This window comes from Nothoprocta perdicaria, unplaced genomic scaffold (genome assembly GCF_003342845.1).
Source record: "Nothoprocta perdicaria isolate Ctin4 unplaced genomic scaffold, notPer1 scaffold_42, whole genome shotgun sequence".
NCBI lineage: Eukaryota > Metazoa > Chordata > Aves > Tinamiformes > Tinamidae > Nothoprocta > Nothoprocta perdicaria.
The window spans coordinates 4,876,333-4,890,976 of NW_020455666.1; the positions used below are offsets into that span (position 1 = coordinate 4,876,333).

A 14,644-nucleotide genomic window follows, 5' to 3' on the forward strand; every position below is an offset into this window, starting at 1 on the left:
ATGCAGGAAACCAAACCCTGTTATCTCAGGGAAAATWAGGTAGCTAACACATAAAACAATAACCATCCTATTTTATTCATGTTTAAAATATGATTTAAAAAGTAATAAGGCCAGTTAACAGAATTCTGAAAGAGCAAGAATATGCCAGGTAATTGAGAAATCTCTAATCTGTTTCTTCAAACACAGAATATTTCCACTGATAATGGTAGATTTTACAGTGTCAACAGAGAAGCACCCTTCTGRCTCCAATTTATGTGAATAACATTATACACAGCTCATTGAACTCTTCTGAAGTATAACAGGAAATCTTAATTATGACTTGATATTCCTTCTATTAAACCATAAAATAGCATTTATACACAAATGTCAACCTAGGTGTCTGCAAATTGCTGAAGATGTAATTAAGAGTTTTCATTGTGCAATGAAGAAAATTGACATGTTATTTCTAGAATGAGTGTTTGTCAAAAGGAGTTAGAAACAGGTTCCTCATGAAGCGCAGTTTATCATCATCTGTGAAAATACATAGGGTTAGTAGGATTTCTTCTTTCCTTGCTAGTGTTTGTACTTTGATATAAGCTTGAGGGACAGGCCGCTTATAACTGACTCTAGCACTGTATCAACAAGCTTTGCATTGTTGTAGTAATTGTAGAATAGAGAGGTGGATGTTCCTTCTCCTAGTTCCCTAGAGACTATGTTTAATATCAAGCATTTGAAATTGCATACATCCCATACTTTCTGTCTAAAATAAAGATTGGGTCTTCAGAGATTTTTAATATTGAGCAAGAGTTTTTCATGGTATTTATAAATACATAATGCCATGAAAAATCTGAGCAGTGTATTAACATACCTAAGCACACCAGGAGCTTTTTACTTTTCTGTCTGCAACCTTTAGAAACTGTGCGATGGAGATTTTTTTTCAACACAAAGCATTCTGAAAGAACTTGCTTTGAATAATTTTTTTCCATCCCCCATGCATGTTTTGAAGGTTTTATTTTTCCCCCCAGCATCCGTGTGAACTGTTTTGCATGAAAGTATTAGTAAGCCACAGCCATTCAGAGACAAACAAGTATGTGCATTATTCTTGTCCTCTTTCAGCTGGAGATCATAAATGCGCCTTGTCAGTCTTTCTTTTTCCATCAGAAAACTTGAAACAAAGTACTCAACATTCAGTTAGATGTTTTAGGTTTTAGTAGAAGGTTGACATTATTCTGTTTTAAGCAAAACTTATTTGAAAGACAAAACTGGGACAGTGGCAAATGATGAGAATTTGAAGTTTCATCAACCCAGATTTGGGAGACTAATGTTGAATTTACAAATATTTAGATGAAAGTTCAAATTTGTCCAAAACATATTATTTTGATTTGTGAAGCAAGTATTTCTCTTTCATATTTGATGTGAATGGATTACAGGGGGAGAAAGWAAAAAAGGCAGACTGGGATAAACATTTGATACATTTGGTCTCATCATTCTCTTCCCAAAAGAGCTTTGGCTTAGAAAGCTGCACCACAATGYCGGATTTTTATGCAGATAAGTAAAATATTTTAAAATAGAAACTAGAACATGGTTATAAGATGTAAATCTCACTTAGACCTGTCTATGAGGAAGAAAAAAAGATATAAATATAAAATATATATATATTAAAAGTATTTTTAAAAATATATAAAAAAAATCTGCAGTCTGTTCTATTTCATATGTAAATTATTATTAATTATCATATTAAAAGTCACACTAAAGTTTATTGTAAGTATGGAAGACTCAGGTCTTTATTCTAGGCAGAGAATCTTAAAATCAATGAATATCCAAACTGTTGCTGCAGAGAATTCAGGTGCCACTGCTGCTGTTTTACAATTTGTAACTGTTAATAACAATTCATTGTGAGAATGTTTATTTATTGACAATATATAGATATACTTTAATGACTCCTATTTCTTTCAATTGAGAGTAATTTTTTTTTTTACTTATCTGAATGCAAATTTCTCTAGAAAGCATGTGAGCAGAAGTCTAAAATATTTAAGTGTAGTACAGCATATTAATACAGTGAGAGCTTAATTTATTTGCAGGAGTCAGGAAAAAAAACAGATTTTTTTTGAAATTAAAGCACACTTTATTTCTCAAAATTTCAACAAKCAGATTCTTCAATCTACCTGTGTTAGTGTGGAGTGGATCGAGGTGGAGGTTTGCTRTTCTCCACTTTATCTAAAATGATAAAATCACCAGTCTTAAAGTTCCCTGAAATACCATTTAAGGCCAATGTTTCTTTCCATGACCCTGATGAAGACAGTCAATATAGGAATTTTGAATCTAAGCAGCAATCTAGTTATTAGTTTGAAGGAAGTAAGGAGTAGTAGTCTTACTTTTTTAAAGATGATACCATTCTAAAATGTAGTTTGAATGTCATCAATGTATTCTTTCCAGAGAGAAAAGCTTGCAGAAGAAAATGTTTAAGAGTTACTTGATATAACTTATATTAACAACAGGTGTTTTTATTTATTACTATTGCCACCTATTGATAGAAACGTAGAATTGCAAATAAGCTTTTTTAGTTTCTATGGTACCAAAGCATTAGGGCGGAATGCTTTGTTTTTGTTTAAAGTTTAAAGTAAACAATTCTGTATTGTAAAATCTATCAAAGTCAAAATTATTATGTAAAAAGGATTGAATGAGCCTTCCCTGGACACAAATTTTTCTGTGGTATCTTCATCAAAACAAAATAATAGTTTAGTCTGATCTTTTTAAAAAAAAAACTCAAGGGCTTTACCAACAAAGTAGCCTCTGAACAGAGGTAAACTCTGCTCTCTGTCAACTTAATTGGAATACTAGATTTATGGAAGGTCGCTGTAGTTGAATTAGAGAAAAGTGAAAGTATTCTGAATATTTCTCTTATTTAGAGTAGTTCTGTAAAGAAAATAAATATATTCTTCTTTCCATGATCCACACTTTTTTTTTTGCTGAATATACATTAAGAAAAAAAATAGTAGTATTTTTGCACAGAAAAGAAAAATCTCTGGTGGAAGAGCCCTGGGTTCCTTCCCTGTTCCAGTTTCCTTACTTTTGTTGTTATGGTGGTTTTGTTGTGTTTCTGTACACTGTGTTCCTCATAAAGATGGCCTAAAGCCCTCTCAGTCCTTTGTGGTGAAGGTTCCCAAGAAGCCGATAGCTCTTGTGAGAATAAGGGTGAGATGCTGCCATTGGGCAACATGTTGAATCAGCGTCTGTCAGCAGTCCCTCCAGGAGAAGAGACTTACTGCTACTTTTCAGACTGATTATGAGCAACAGATTTTMTACTTCCAAACTATAAAAGCTGGAAGGGAGATGGGAGATACTTTCTATCATCTRTGATTCATCTTTATAGAGCGTATTGTCTTTCCATAGGTACGTGACACACATGGGTCCCTGGAATCTGTCCTTCAAGCACATGGCAGGTGCATCTCATTCCATAGTGCGTGGTGCCATAGCYCAAGGGCACAGTGAGTGTTAGGTTACTCCCTGTCCTCGGCCATGTAGATATCTGAGAGGAATAGAAATACATTTTTGCATCAGAGATTTCTGAGAAGGAAGTATGTTTGTGCAGCTTACCACAGTGAAAGGAATAGCTTTTCAAATATAACTGTTAATTTCTGTTAAAACTGTGGACCATCTTTAAATGTTGTTTTATGTTTTTTTAAATAGTCCTTGAAATATACATTGAAAATATATAAAAAGGAGGCCTGCATAATCAGGCTTGAGGTATAAATACATTTAGCAGAAGACAACCTAGTCCTACAGTTTAGAATATTTTAAATTGTGCCTTGAAAAAACGAACCACTCGTAATCTTATATTACTTTTGAAATATAAATCTCTGTTTTTCTTTTGAAGCTGCTTGTGCTTTTTTTTTTAAAAAAAAAAAAAAAAAAAGTCTTCCTGCTTACATTTGTAGAACTGCAATCTAAAGGGAAATATTGCAGATTTACTGTTTTCCATAAAGGAGAGTTTTAGTGATGGAAGCTCTTAGAAGGCAGGATTCTTTGATAGTTTAGTGAAGGAAAAGATGCACATTTTATCTAAAACTAGTTGCCTTTATATTATTAAAAATATGTTCTTCACTCTCCTTTATATTTACTTTTTTTTTTTTGTGGCATGTGGGGAGTAAGTAATTGTATTGTCTTACCTTAAAACTCCATTTAGATTTCTTTTGATTGAATTTTTTGAACACAGACCTCTTTGAGCCAGATTCCATAACGTACTTTAAGAAAGTAAAGTCCAGTTTGCTCATCTTCAGAAAAAAAGAAAAGAAAAAGAAAAAAGAAAGAAACAAAAAGTAAAATAATGCTATTTCTAGGAATGACAGATATTGTGAATGTTAACAAACAGTTAATTCTGTTATATTACAACACCAGAAGTAGAAGTRAATATATCTAAGCTGTTCTGTACTGTTTATAGTTCTTCGTTTGCTTTTTTTTTTGCTACATATACTGCTTTTGTGTAACTATGTTATCAAAGACATTCAAGCAAATGTCACTGCATTCCTGCAAAGTCCTTAAAAATATGACACCATCTATAAAATTGCATTTTAGTAAAGGCCTAAGGGAAAATGAATATGCCATCATAATGACACACCAACCAAATGTTTGAAGCTGTCTAAAATAGATGTTTTCCTTGTCAGGCAAGACAGTGATTTACTTAATCTTMACTCCCGTTCGTAAGCCACAGAAGATTATATTCAGCAGTAGCGTTTAGTAAATCCCTCAAAATACCTTGCATGCTTTGGTGGAAAACCACTGGTTTATATTTTTTCCAGAGCCTCTTGTACATTTTGACTATTATCTTTGTATTCACAAATCTAATATTGGTATATAAACTAATGCTTTCAGTTTCAGGAAAATTGGTATATTTGCACAATCCAGCTTTAATCAACTTACTGACTCCCTGACTTAGGTTGGGAGCCCTACCTTGGACAGGAAACGTGCTTTGTAGGTAATCCCTGGAGAGGGGTAGGGTCCTCCACAAAATGCTTCAAAACATGTGGTAAAATCCTGTCCCTCTGCAGAGTTTGAACAGGGAACCTGAAGTTAGAGTGTATTCATTGCCATTCATGTGTTTGCATTCACTTGCATTTCTTCTGGATTCATTTTACCTACAGAGTTAGTGCTTGCAGTAGTTAAATAGCATGGCTCTTGGAGATGCTTTTCTACTAGGGTCCTCTAGAGCATTTAACCTCTTTTTACCTAATTCTTTTCTTGGGTTTTTATCAGCACTTGTTCTCAGGAAATCTATGGATCTGATGGACAGATTAGATAGGTATCTTGATATATACTGTAAATTTCTTAGAAGATTTTGGTTTTCTTTTTTTTTGATTGCCATGTAATTTGGGTAGAGACAGAATGGTAGCAGAATAGGCCTTGCAATTGAATAGCAATCAGATCTTAGGAGTGTTTTGCTAAATAATTTTCCTGCTAACAAAACAAATAGAACAAGGCAGCAGAGAAGCTGTCAGGTTTGTTTTAAATGTCAGATATTACTGTGTACATATGCAGTTCAAAGCACTTTGCTGAGTGATTCTCTGTATTTAAGTGGGATGTAAATACATTAATCTCAGATTAAGTACCATGAATTAAGTAATTTGTCTGCCTTAGAAGACCATGCTTTCAAATATTGACTGTCTTCATTATCAGACACSTGTCAATGCCTCCTTGAAAGTCTTCTGCAAAGGGTTGAACTTGCAGCATACGTAGCCCCCAAACTAGCAGACTATTCTGTAGTCAATGAGAGATAACTGCAAATTTCTTTGGAGATAGCTATGTAGGAGATGGACCTAGGTTTATTTATTAGGGTTTCTAATTACAGCTCTTTTACCCCCTACTTGGATTACTCTTGCATCTAGATGATTTATGTTGCTCACTGCCTTGCCTAGGGAGCATGCAATGAATTTTAGGTGATATAAACCCAGGCAGTATCTATACTTGCTTATGGTTATTAGTACTGTGACTCTTCCAGCCAGGTTTGAACTTCAAAGTTGTTAAAGAAGGCTTACTTTCTGGATTAAAGCCTGGCTATCTTTTTCTTCTGGCTGGCAAGGACAGATTGTTRTTTGTCTCTTCTTGAGCAGGGGGCTTGGACTAGATGATCTCTAGAGGACCCTTCCAACCTCAACCATCTGTGATTCTGTTACTAATAAGCAACAGTTGGTCTCCTTTTTGGTTAATGTTTTAAATGTGAGTTAAGCTATGTGTAATATAATTAAACTGTCTGCTTTGATACTGAAGAAGAGGGGTGCTCGTTGTGGACGGACATTGGGTTACCCAGAGAAAATGAGGCAGTATTTTGCTTGCCCTTGTGCAAGCTTGGATGGAGAGGCACATAGAGAAAACAAATATGGTTTAATTGTTAAGGTTTGTTTTATTCAACATAGATACTAAGGATATTTTCTGAAAAGAACATTGGTTCTAGGCTGAAATTTTAAAGGACCACTTTCTCTATCTCCATTTTCCACCTTAGTTTCTGAAAACATTTTGGATTCCCTACATTTAAGAAATTGGTATGTACGATATACTCCCTTTCTCTGTCTTTGCAAATAGCAACTAGAGTAGCATGTCCTGATATTTGGGTGAATTTGGGGGATGGGATGCTTTTCACAGAGATTAAGAGAAAAATACTGTATTTACTCTAATACCTCTCACTGAATTGCTGAAAAACAACAAAGCTTCCCCAGCAACCTTTATCTGAAAAATAAATCTCTAGAGACAACTTCTTATTTCAGCAGCAGATGTCCACTGCTAAGCTCTACAAATTAAGGGCACATCTGTGGGGAATCCCTAGATCCAGTTTTCCACTTGTAACAGTATGCACAAMAAATTGTCCCTTCTATCTCTATTTTTAATAATAGTTGAACCTTCTATCTCCTGTACTGCAAAATCAGTAATTTAAGCAGGTGATTCAGTATTTTTTGTGATGGTTGTCTCTTGTCAGCTTATCATAAATTATTAGATTTTGTAAATGCAAACAGATTTGTAAATATAGGTAGACTTACCAGAACTGAATGAGATTTTTGTGTGTGTGGTAAACAATAAAGTATAAAGTTTGCCTTGGATTTTTCCTGGATTGTCTTGCTCTACGCCTGTAGCAGAGTGAACTAATGGAAGTAAGAAATACTTTCCTTTCTAGCAGAACTCTGTATCAATTTATAGCCTTATGTGTGTGTGAAAATCCCCAAAGCATCCTAAATGAGACTTGGAAAGAGTTTCTTTAAATGTTTTTGTGCCCTTCATTGCCCCATCTCATCTTTTTTTTTTTTTTTCTTTCTAGCAGTAAGAAAAGCCTAAAAGGTCTTTGTTGCATGGATTTTTTTTTTTTAAACCAAGAAGATGTCTGTTTATTTCTTATTAGAAGCTATTGAATCAGTTCTAGTTTCTCCTCTGCTTAGACATCAGAAATATGAACTTATTTATAATAAAAGCTGCAGTGCTGCAGCTGAGTCTCTTAGGAATACTGTAGCTGAAAACTCCATTGAGGTTGAAGGTTTATTAGCTTTTATCTTAGGACCTGCAGTGCAAGTGTATGTGCATGTGTGCTCATTTTAGGTGGATATCTAAAGAAAGCCCTGGTTTTGGCTCTGAACTTCTTTGGCTCCACGCACAATAGATGCCCTATCCAGTAGATCCAGCAAAAGGTCTTATCTTTTGCTTTGGATAATGTTTTTACAATAATAAATGGGGGGGAGTAGAAAAAATAATTTCCATACTCTCATGATTTTATTTTGAAATATATCTAAAACACATATACCAAAGATCAGATTTAAGAATTTGAATATGAATATTCTGTAAGAGTCTAAGCTGACAATTTCTCATCTGAAATAATGTATCCCATCCTGGGTACGATATTTCCAATAAAATATAGACAAACAGAAAGAGTTCGATGAAATGAAAAAAAAATTGAAAAATTGGCCCTCACAGGAGAATTTGAAACACCTTAGTTTATTTAGTCTACTAGAGAGAAGAATGAAGACAACCTAATAATAATTTTGAAGTACTTTACAGTTAAAAAAAAAAAAAAGCGGGGGGGAGGGAAGGGAGCAAAAAAATGAAAGTAATTGATCATTTTTCATGTCTAGATAAAGGTTGAGTCTAAGATGCTTATTTTTTTCTAGACGTGAAAGTAAATCCAGATGCAGAAATGAGTCTAAAAATTTGAGTTTCTATTACTATGAGCAGATAAGAGCAAGGGTTACATGCCTCTTGCCCTGCAACCCAATACTCAGTTGAAGAAGATTTTAGAATAGCTGCAGAGCTTGGAGTTGGACTTCATCTACTGCTAGGAGAGTGGAGGTTTCCAATTGCCTTGGGGAGGCTTCCTTCTGCCCCTGCTGCTTCTCTTCCATTCCTGCCCAAAGGAACACATGGGCCATGTTTACAACAGAGCAGGTTTAGCAGAGATGTTAAACAAAAAGAAGTGCACGCTGTAAGTAGAATTGGTGCCTGTATCAGCAGACATATATATATATTTATATATATATATATATATAAAAAAAACTGTTAATGTGAAGAAGCAAAGAAAAGCAGTTGTAACTAGGAAGTCAATCCTATTTGGATTCTGGGCTTTTTAACTGAATGGAGGACTTGTTATTTTCAAGAAGCCAAAGTCAAAAGGAGCTCAAGCCAAGGAACTCTCAAACGGCTGTTTTTCCTCTGGAGTCCCATGCTGTCTTGCTGGGGCCAAGTGCTCCCTGTGGTACTTAGCAGTAATTGCCGCGTAGGCACAGCCATAAACAGCCGCTGCCAGCATCATGAGGCACACGATCCCGCAGACGACTCCGGTGATGACCACGGTGGCGATGGCGTGGCGCAGGCTCCCGGGCCGGGGCTTTGGCTTGGGCTCGCAGCTCGCGCGGCCGCTCTCCCCGTGCTCGCCGTGGTGGAGGTGCTTGTGGGAGCCTCGGTGCTCGAGGCCGTGGTGGTGAGCGCTGGCCACGTGCACGTGCGCCGTCCTCAGAGGACATGCCCCRAACAGCTCGTAGGGAACTCGGAGGAGGTCTTTGCCCTTCCGAATCCCCGGGGCAGAGCAGATGATGCCGTCACTTATTCCTCCTGAAAATAACACATTGCAGGCTTGAGCTTTGGCAGGTTCTGAGTTATCTTTGTGTAAAACAGAAACCTTAAGGAAACTTACAGGCAGCTTTGAATGTGTGCTCTTTCCAATTAGATCAAAGGAAGGYGCTTTCACCTTAATAATCACATAAGTGATTATTTGTCAGCAGCAATAATTTATCAGGATTCAAGTTTAAAAGCAAAAACAAATAAATAAAATAACCAGCAATACTGGTATAAAAATATGTAAATACAAATTCATACCATTACTTGTTTTTATAAATGAAGAATGGAAGCAATATACTTGGTAAACATATTCCCTTAGGCTTGACAGAAATATCCCATGAAGGAGTTATTGTTCTGACACCATATGTGAATATTTGTCATGAAAAAAAAGGAAATCACAATATTCACAGATTTAAAGAAGTTTACATGGTAGGCTTCAAAACTGTTGAGAAGCAGCTTCTCAACAGCTGAGAAGGGAAACAGAGATTTTCATTTTGAAGAGAATTTGCTTGAGAAAGTAATGAGCACAGATGGGCCCAAAACAAAATCTTCTCCACAAATGTTGATCTATCTTCTCCACAAATGTTGATCATTTCCAAGCTAGGTAATAGCATGGCAGCTACTCTCTTGGTCTTCAGTAGCCAAACCCAGAGCCAGGACCCTGATACCCCCAGCCTGAAGTGTGGATATGGATAAAGCTCTAGATTCTGCAACTCTGGCCCTGTATGGTTGTAAGGAACTTAAAAAAAAAAAAAAACATACTTGGAGTAGAAAACTGGAGCTCTTCCTGAAGTGAAGCCTTCTCTGTAAAAAAAAAAAAAAAAAAACATACTTGGAGTAGAAAACTGGAGCTCTTCCTGAAGTGAAGCCTTCTCTGTGCTTATTTGGGAATATGCAGTAAGTACCAACTGCCTGGCCTATTTCAGGTAAGAAATACTGAAACCTTTTGAATCTTACTGGCACAACATTCAACACTAATTTTAAATTTAGACAATGCTGTAGAAATATTTTGTTAAGGCTTGTAAGGAATATTTGTAGAGCCACAGTACTCTTTTGTAGTAAGCTTGTGATAGAAGTAAAAGGAAAGATTGAAGTGCAGTATAAATAATTTTTCTTCATGTGGTTTCATGTGAGTAGATTAACAAATTTAGAAAAGCTTTCTTTTATTATTTTTTTGAAGAAAAAAAATGACTAAAATGAATCTGTAAGGTCTATATCACTTCAATTTGTGAAAGGATCAGAAAGATGGGAGGGCACCCCTGAATGTTGGGGTTTATTTTTGAGATAAGCTACAGAAGCTATGCTGCTGGCAGGGTAATTAAAGTTAYCTGCTTACCATGGGTCATTACCTTCTCCTGCACAGGGGGATGCAAACCCCTGCTGAAATTGGCTGTGAATGCAACAAAAGCCTCAGACAACATAATATTTTATTAATCCAAAGTATTAAGATTTTAACCCTGAAAGGGGTTAGTCTTTGGTCTGTTTGGACAAAACTCTCCCTGGCAGTGAGTTTTTCTAGCCTGAAGACTGTCATTGTGCTGGTCGTATCCTTGCTCTGCTTGGAAGTGCTTTGCAGGTAACCTGCAGGGTTGACAGGGTTGCAGGGTTGGCAGTGAGGGGAGCTCTCTGAGATGCAGGCAAGAGGGACTCTGTTCACAAACACTGTGTTGTAATGTGCTCTGTGTTTGCTCTACTTAGTGATACAGATAGGAAGCCAGCAATTTGTATCACATTCAAGCATCAAAGCTGGATTTAGAGAAGAGTGAATTGCCCTTTTCTTTTGAATTCTCAAAGCCTGGACGTGTCTCTCAGCAGAAAGGAAGGAATATCCTTTAATGCTTAAATTGTTTCTCAGCCTACACTGTCTATAGATGGAAAAGACAGAAAAAGATGCTTTGGAATGATGAATGCTTATTTTCTTTTTAATCACAAAGCTTTTCTGAATGCAAGAAAAAAAAGACAGCTTCTGAAATACTCAAAAATAGAATTGAATTATGCTGTCTTTTACATGGAGCAAAATGAGTATATTGAATATGYTTAATAGCAGGTGCAGACAAAAATATGAGGCTAGTTTAAAAATAAATTTCACTTTGCCTCTTATGATGATGTTGCATATTTCTGTCAGGAAATGGTCCATGAATTTAGTACCTTTCGGATAACAAGAAATTAAGCACCGATATCATAAAATTATAAACATGTCCAAGATGCAGCAACATATATTCACAGAGAATATATTCTTAAAGTATTGAAGTACTTATTGGTATGTATTATGCCTTAAAGAGTGTTCTCTAAAGTTAAGTCAATATTGATGTCAGGATTGATACGAGCTCTCATACAGGTAAAAAACTTCTAAACAGAACATCTTGATGTGTAGCCAAAATGTACTGGCAGAATAAGAGTGTGTGTGTGTATRCATGCGTGCATGTGTGCTTATTTTATATATAGGTATGGATATATACATAGACATGTATTTCCAGAATGTATCTACACACAGTTTATATGTRTTTGTGTGTATATGTACATACTTCCTTCTCTCTTTTAATATGTTTATGTAAAGTTCCTCTATAATTCTCATTTGCCACCTGTATTTGTGAAAGCAACCATAATATGAAAGGATACTCCAAGCTATGCATATGAATAGATTTTAGGATTCTTAACGAATCATAAAATCATTATGTTTGGAAAAGACCTTCAAGATCATCAAGTCCAATCTCATTAGAGGGGATGTTCTCCCAGGTGACTTGTGCTGACCATAGTGGCTAAGGAAGATCAGATATTGGCATGTGCATCATATCTAATGAGAAAGGTTCCTTACCTCTGTATAAAAAGCTCTCCAGCCAAAGCTTAAGGCCAAAGACATTACAGTTACATTGCCAGGGATTATCTTTGAAGAGGACCACTTTCAGATTGGGAAGTGACTCCAGCAGAACTCTGTCCATCCTCTGAAGTTTGTTGTGCTTCACAGACAGCAGTGTTATATTCCCCGTGCTGTTTCCCAAAGTCTCGGGCAAACGTATTATGCTGTTAGATGACAAGTCCAGTTCTTTAAGGTGTGGGAGAAAACTGAAAGTCTTGTTTTCTATATAATGAATGAGGTTCCTGGTTAGGTTTAGAACCTGTAGGTATTTTAATTTTTGGAAGGCACCTGGTGCCAAACTGGAGATGGAGTTGTTAGACAAATCTAAGATTTTGAGCAGTGGGGTTCCAGTGAATGAATTTTGGTGGATTTTCCAAATGCGATTATTCTGTAACTGTAGTATCTGAATTTCAGGAGGTAGATGGGTAGGGATTTCAGTAAGTCCTCTATTCTTGCAGTCTGCAGTCTTTGAAACTGTATAACAGAGGCATTTTTCAGGACATCCATGAGTCACATGTATTACTAAGATGATGCTCAGAAACAAAAGCCAGTTACCTGTGTCACAAGTGAAAGAAGCAATAATGTGAAATTGATTTTTTTAATATACAGATCAGTAAAAAAAAGCAAAGGTTATGCAGTCTGATAATAAACAGCAATGTAGATAATGAAAAGAAATTTAGTTTTTAATTTATGTTATTAAATCCTATGTGATACCAAAATTCTTATGTAATGCAGAATAAAGTCAGTGCTTCAGTGATCCTAAAGTGAAGTACTTCCTACTTAAGCACAAATAGCTTTCAGCGGGTTTGCCAGAAGCGAAGCCGTGAAGCTTGAATAAAATGTTTTCCCTAAGTTTTTAAAACTATTACATTGTAATGATTCACTCTCCATAGCAGTAATAACTTTGAGGCATCTTATGCCAGAAGAGTTCCAAATAGAGCTTTTATTTTTCTGCCTTTATATTAGCCGTGCTACCTAGAAAGAATTAAGTTAATGTACTGTCAAAAGAATAAAAAGCTTCAAAGACTTCRCTATAAAAACAGATAAGAGCAATTTTCAGCAATCCAGATTCTGTAGGGTTTTTTTTTAATATCCATGTTCATACTTTTCATGTGAATTCCCTTATCTGAATGTTAGCTGTATTTCCCATAGATATTAGTTTCTAAACACTAAACCTGCATTTGTCAGGAAGCTGCTAAAAAGATAAATGAGGTCACAGGAGTACTTAGTAGAAATTAGTATTTATAGCAGACTGAAAAATCGTTTTGTAACCTTCTTTTTCAGATACCTCAAGTCATTGCTACTGTTTACTACTTTAAAGTAAAAATAAAAATTAAAAAAATAGACAGTTACTACTTAAAACCTTTTAGAAAATGAAGGATAAGCCACTTAGATCAGATCAAACATTAATTAGTAAGAGATCAATCTCTTGAAGAAAAACTGCATGCGATTATACATATATACATATGCGATTATATATATATACATATATCGCAAATGTATAAATGAAAGCTATTTTAAGAATATAACTTACAAAATATTAATTTTCACTTTAAAATGAATTATATTTAAATCAAAATTATACATAATCTGAAGATTTTCAATCCTCTGTTGTAGGATTCACTTGAAAAGATTCAGCCTCCATACAAGCAAGATAGACAGTATGTTCAATTCATTGTATAGCTCTGCAACAGTTGGCTGCAGAAACTGAGACACAACTTCCCCTGTAGTTTTAAAAATAAAGTTGTCTGGTAAGGCAGTATTATTTAGAGCACGGAATAATTTCACTATTTCTAGTGAAATTATTCTATAGTCTAAAGGCATCAATATCTCACCTTTCATGCTTGTTTGCTTGCTCTCCACCAGTTTTTCAGTGCAGATCAGTAACATACACTTTGATCCGATTCTCACGTCAAATTCGTAGTGTGCCCATCCAGTTTCCTTTGTGTCTTTTTTTGGACAGTATCTATGGGTGGCATAGAAGTGCAGCTATTTCTCATGGGTTATTCCATCAGCCGTCAGGTTTTTTTCTTGATTGTGATCTTTGTTTCCACTGTCCATCTATGACTCCCAGAGGCTGACTCTGCCTCTTGTAATCAGTCAACTGGCCATGCAAGGAGTGTCTGTCGACTCTTAACTGGACAGCTGTCGCATACAAATCATGACCTGAGAGCCCTGCCTTTTCGATTATTTAATCTGCCTCAAGTGCAAGGCACAAAAATAAAGCTCCTCTCTTTAAATCCACTAGAGTTTCTGAATTTGAGGGGRTTATTAACTATGCTGTGTCAATTTTTGCAAGATCAGATGATTCTGACTGGATTCTGACTGATCTGATGGATTCTGATTATCCTGGGCTATGACTGGAGGCAACGGAGTGTATACTATCACTACGAATTGCCCTGTGTGTTGATGACATGGTTTTGACAGTGCACTTGTTTGCTCTTCTAAGCTTACTCTTCTGACATCCAAAAGGATTAGGAATACTGACAGGATTTGCTTGCATGAGAACACTAAACTGGTGCCTCAGTAAAAATGACATGCACACTTGTGTGGTCATCGAGAGTAATGAACAAACTTATTTCTTTCACAATTTATTGGGGATAAGTAGTGGGCGGTATTAAACTAACACTCCATGAATCCGTATGGTGATTTGACCTGTCTGTGACTTTTCCAGTTTAAATCATTCATACTACAGCAGTTGTAATGACAAAAGGATTGATG

The 14,644-nt window shown here is 35.8% G+C and overlaps 2 protein-coding genes across 3 annotated transcripts in view; one reads left to right on the forward strand and one right to left on the reverse strand.

The window, feature by feature from the left end:
- Positions 1-14,644, forward strand: part of CACNA2D3 (calcium voltage-gated channel auxiliary subunit alpha2delta 3) — a 347,867-nt gene that overhangs the window by 272,983 nt on the left and 60,240 nt on the right. The gene's annotated exons all lie outside the window — the stretch shown is intronic.
- Positions 8,627-14,480, reverse strand: LRTM1 (leucine rich repeats and transmembrane domains 1). The gene is made up of 3 exons (XM_026046031.1): positions 14,378-14,480; positions 11,882-12,478; positions 8,627-9,060 (listed from the first exon to the last, which is right to left on the reverse strand). The coding sequence occupies exons 1-3, from the start codon at positions 14,478-14,480 to the stop codon at positions 8,627-8,629; spliced, it is 1,134 nt and encodes a 377-aa protein (XP_025901816.1).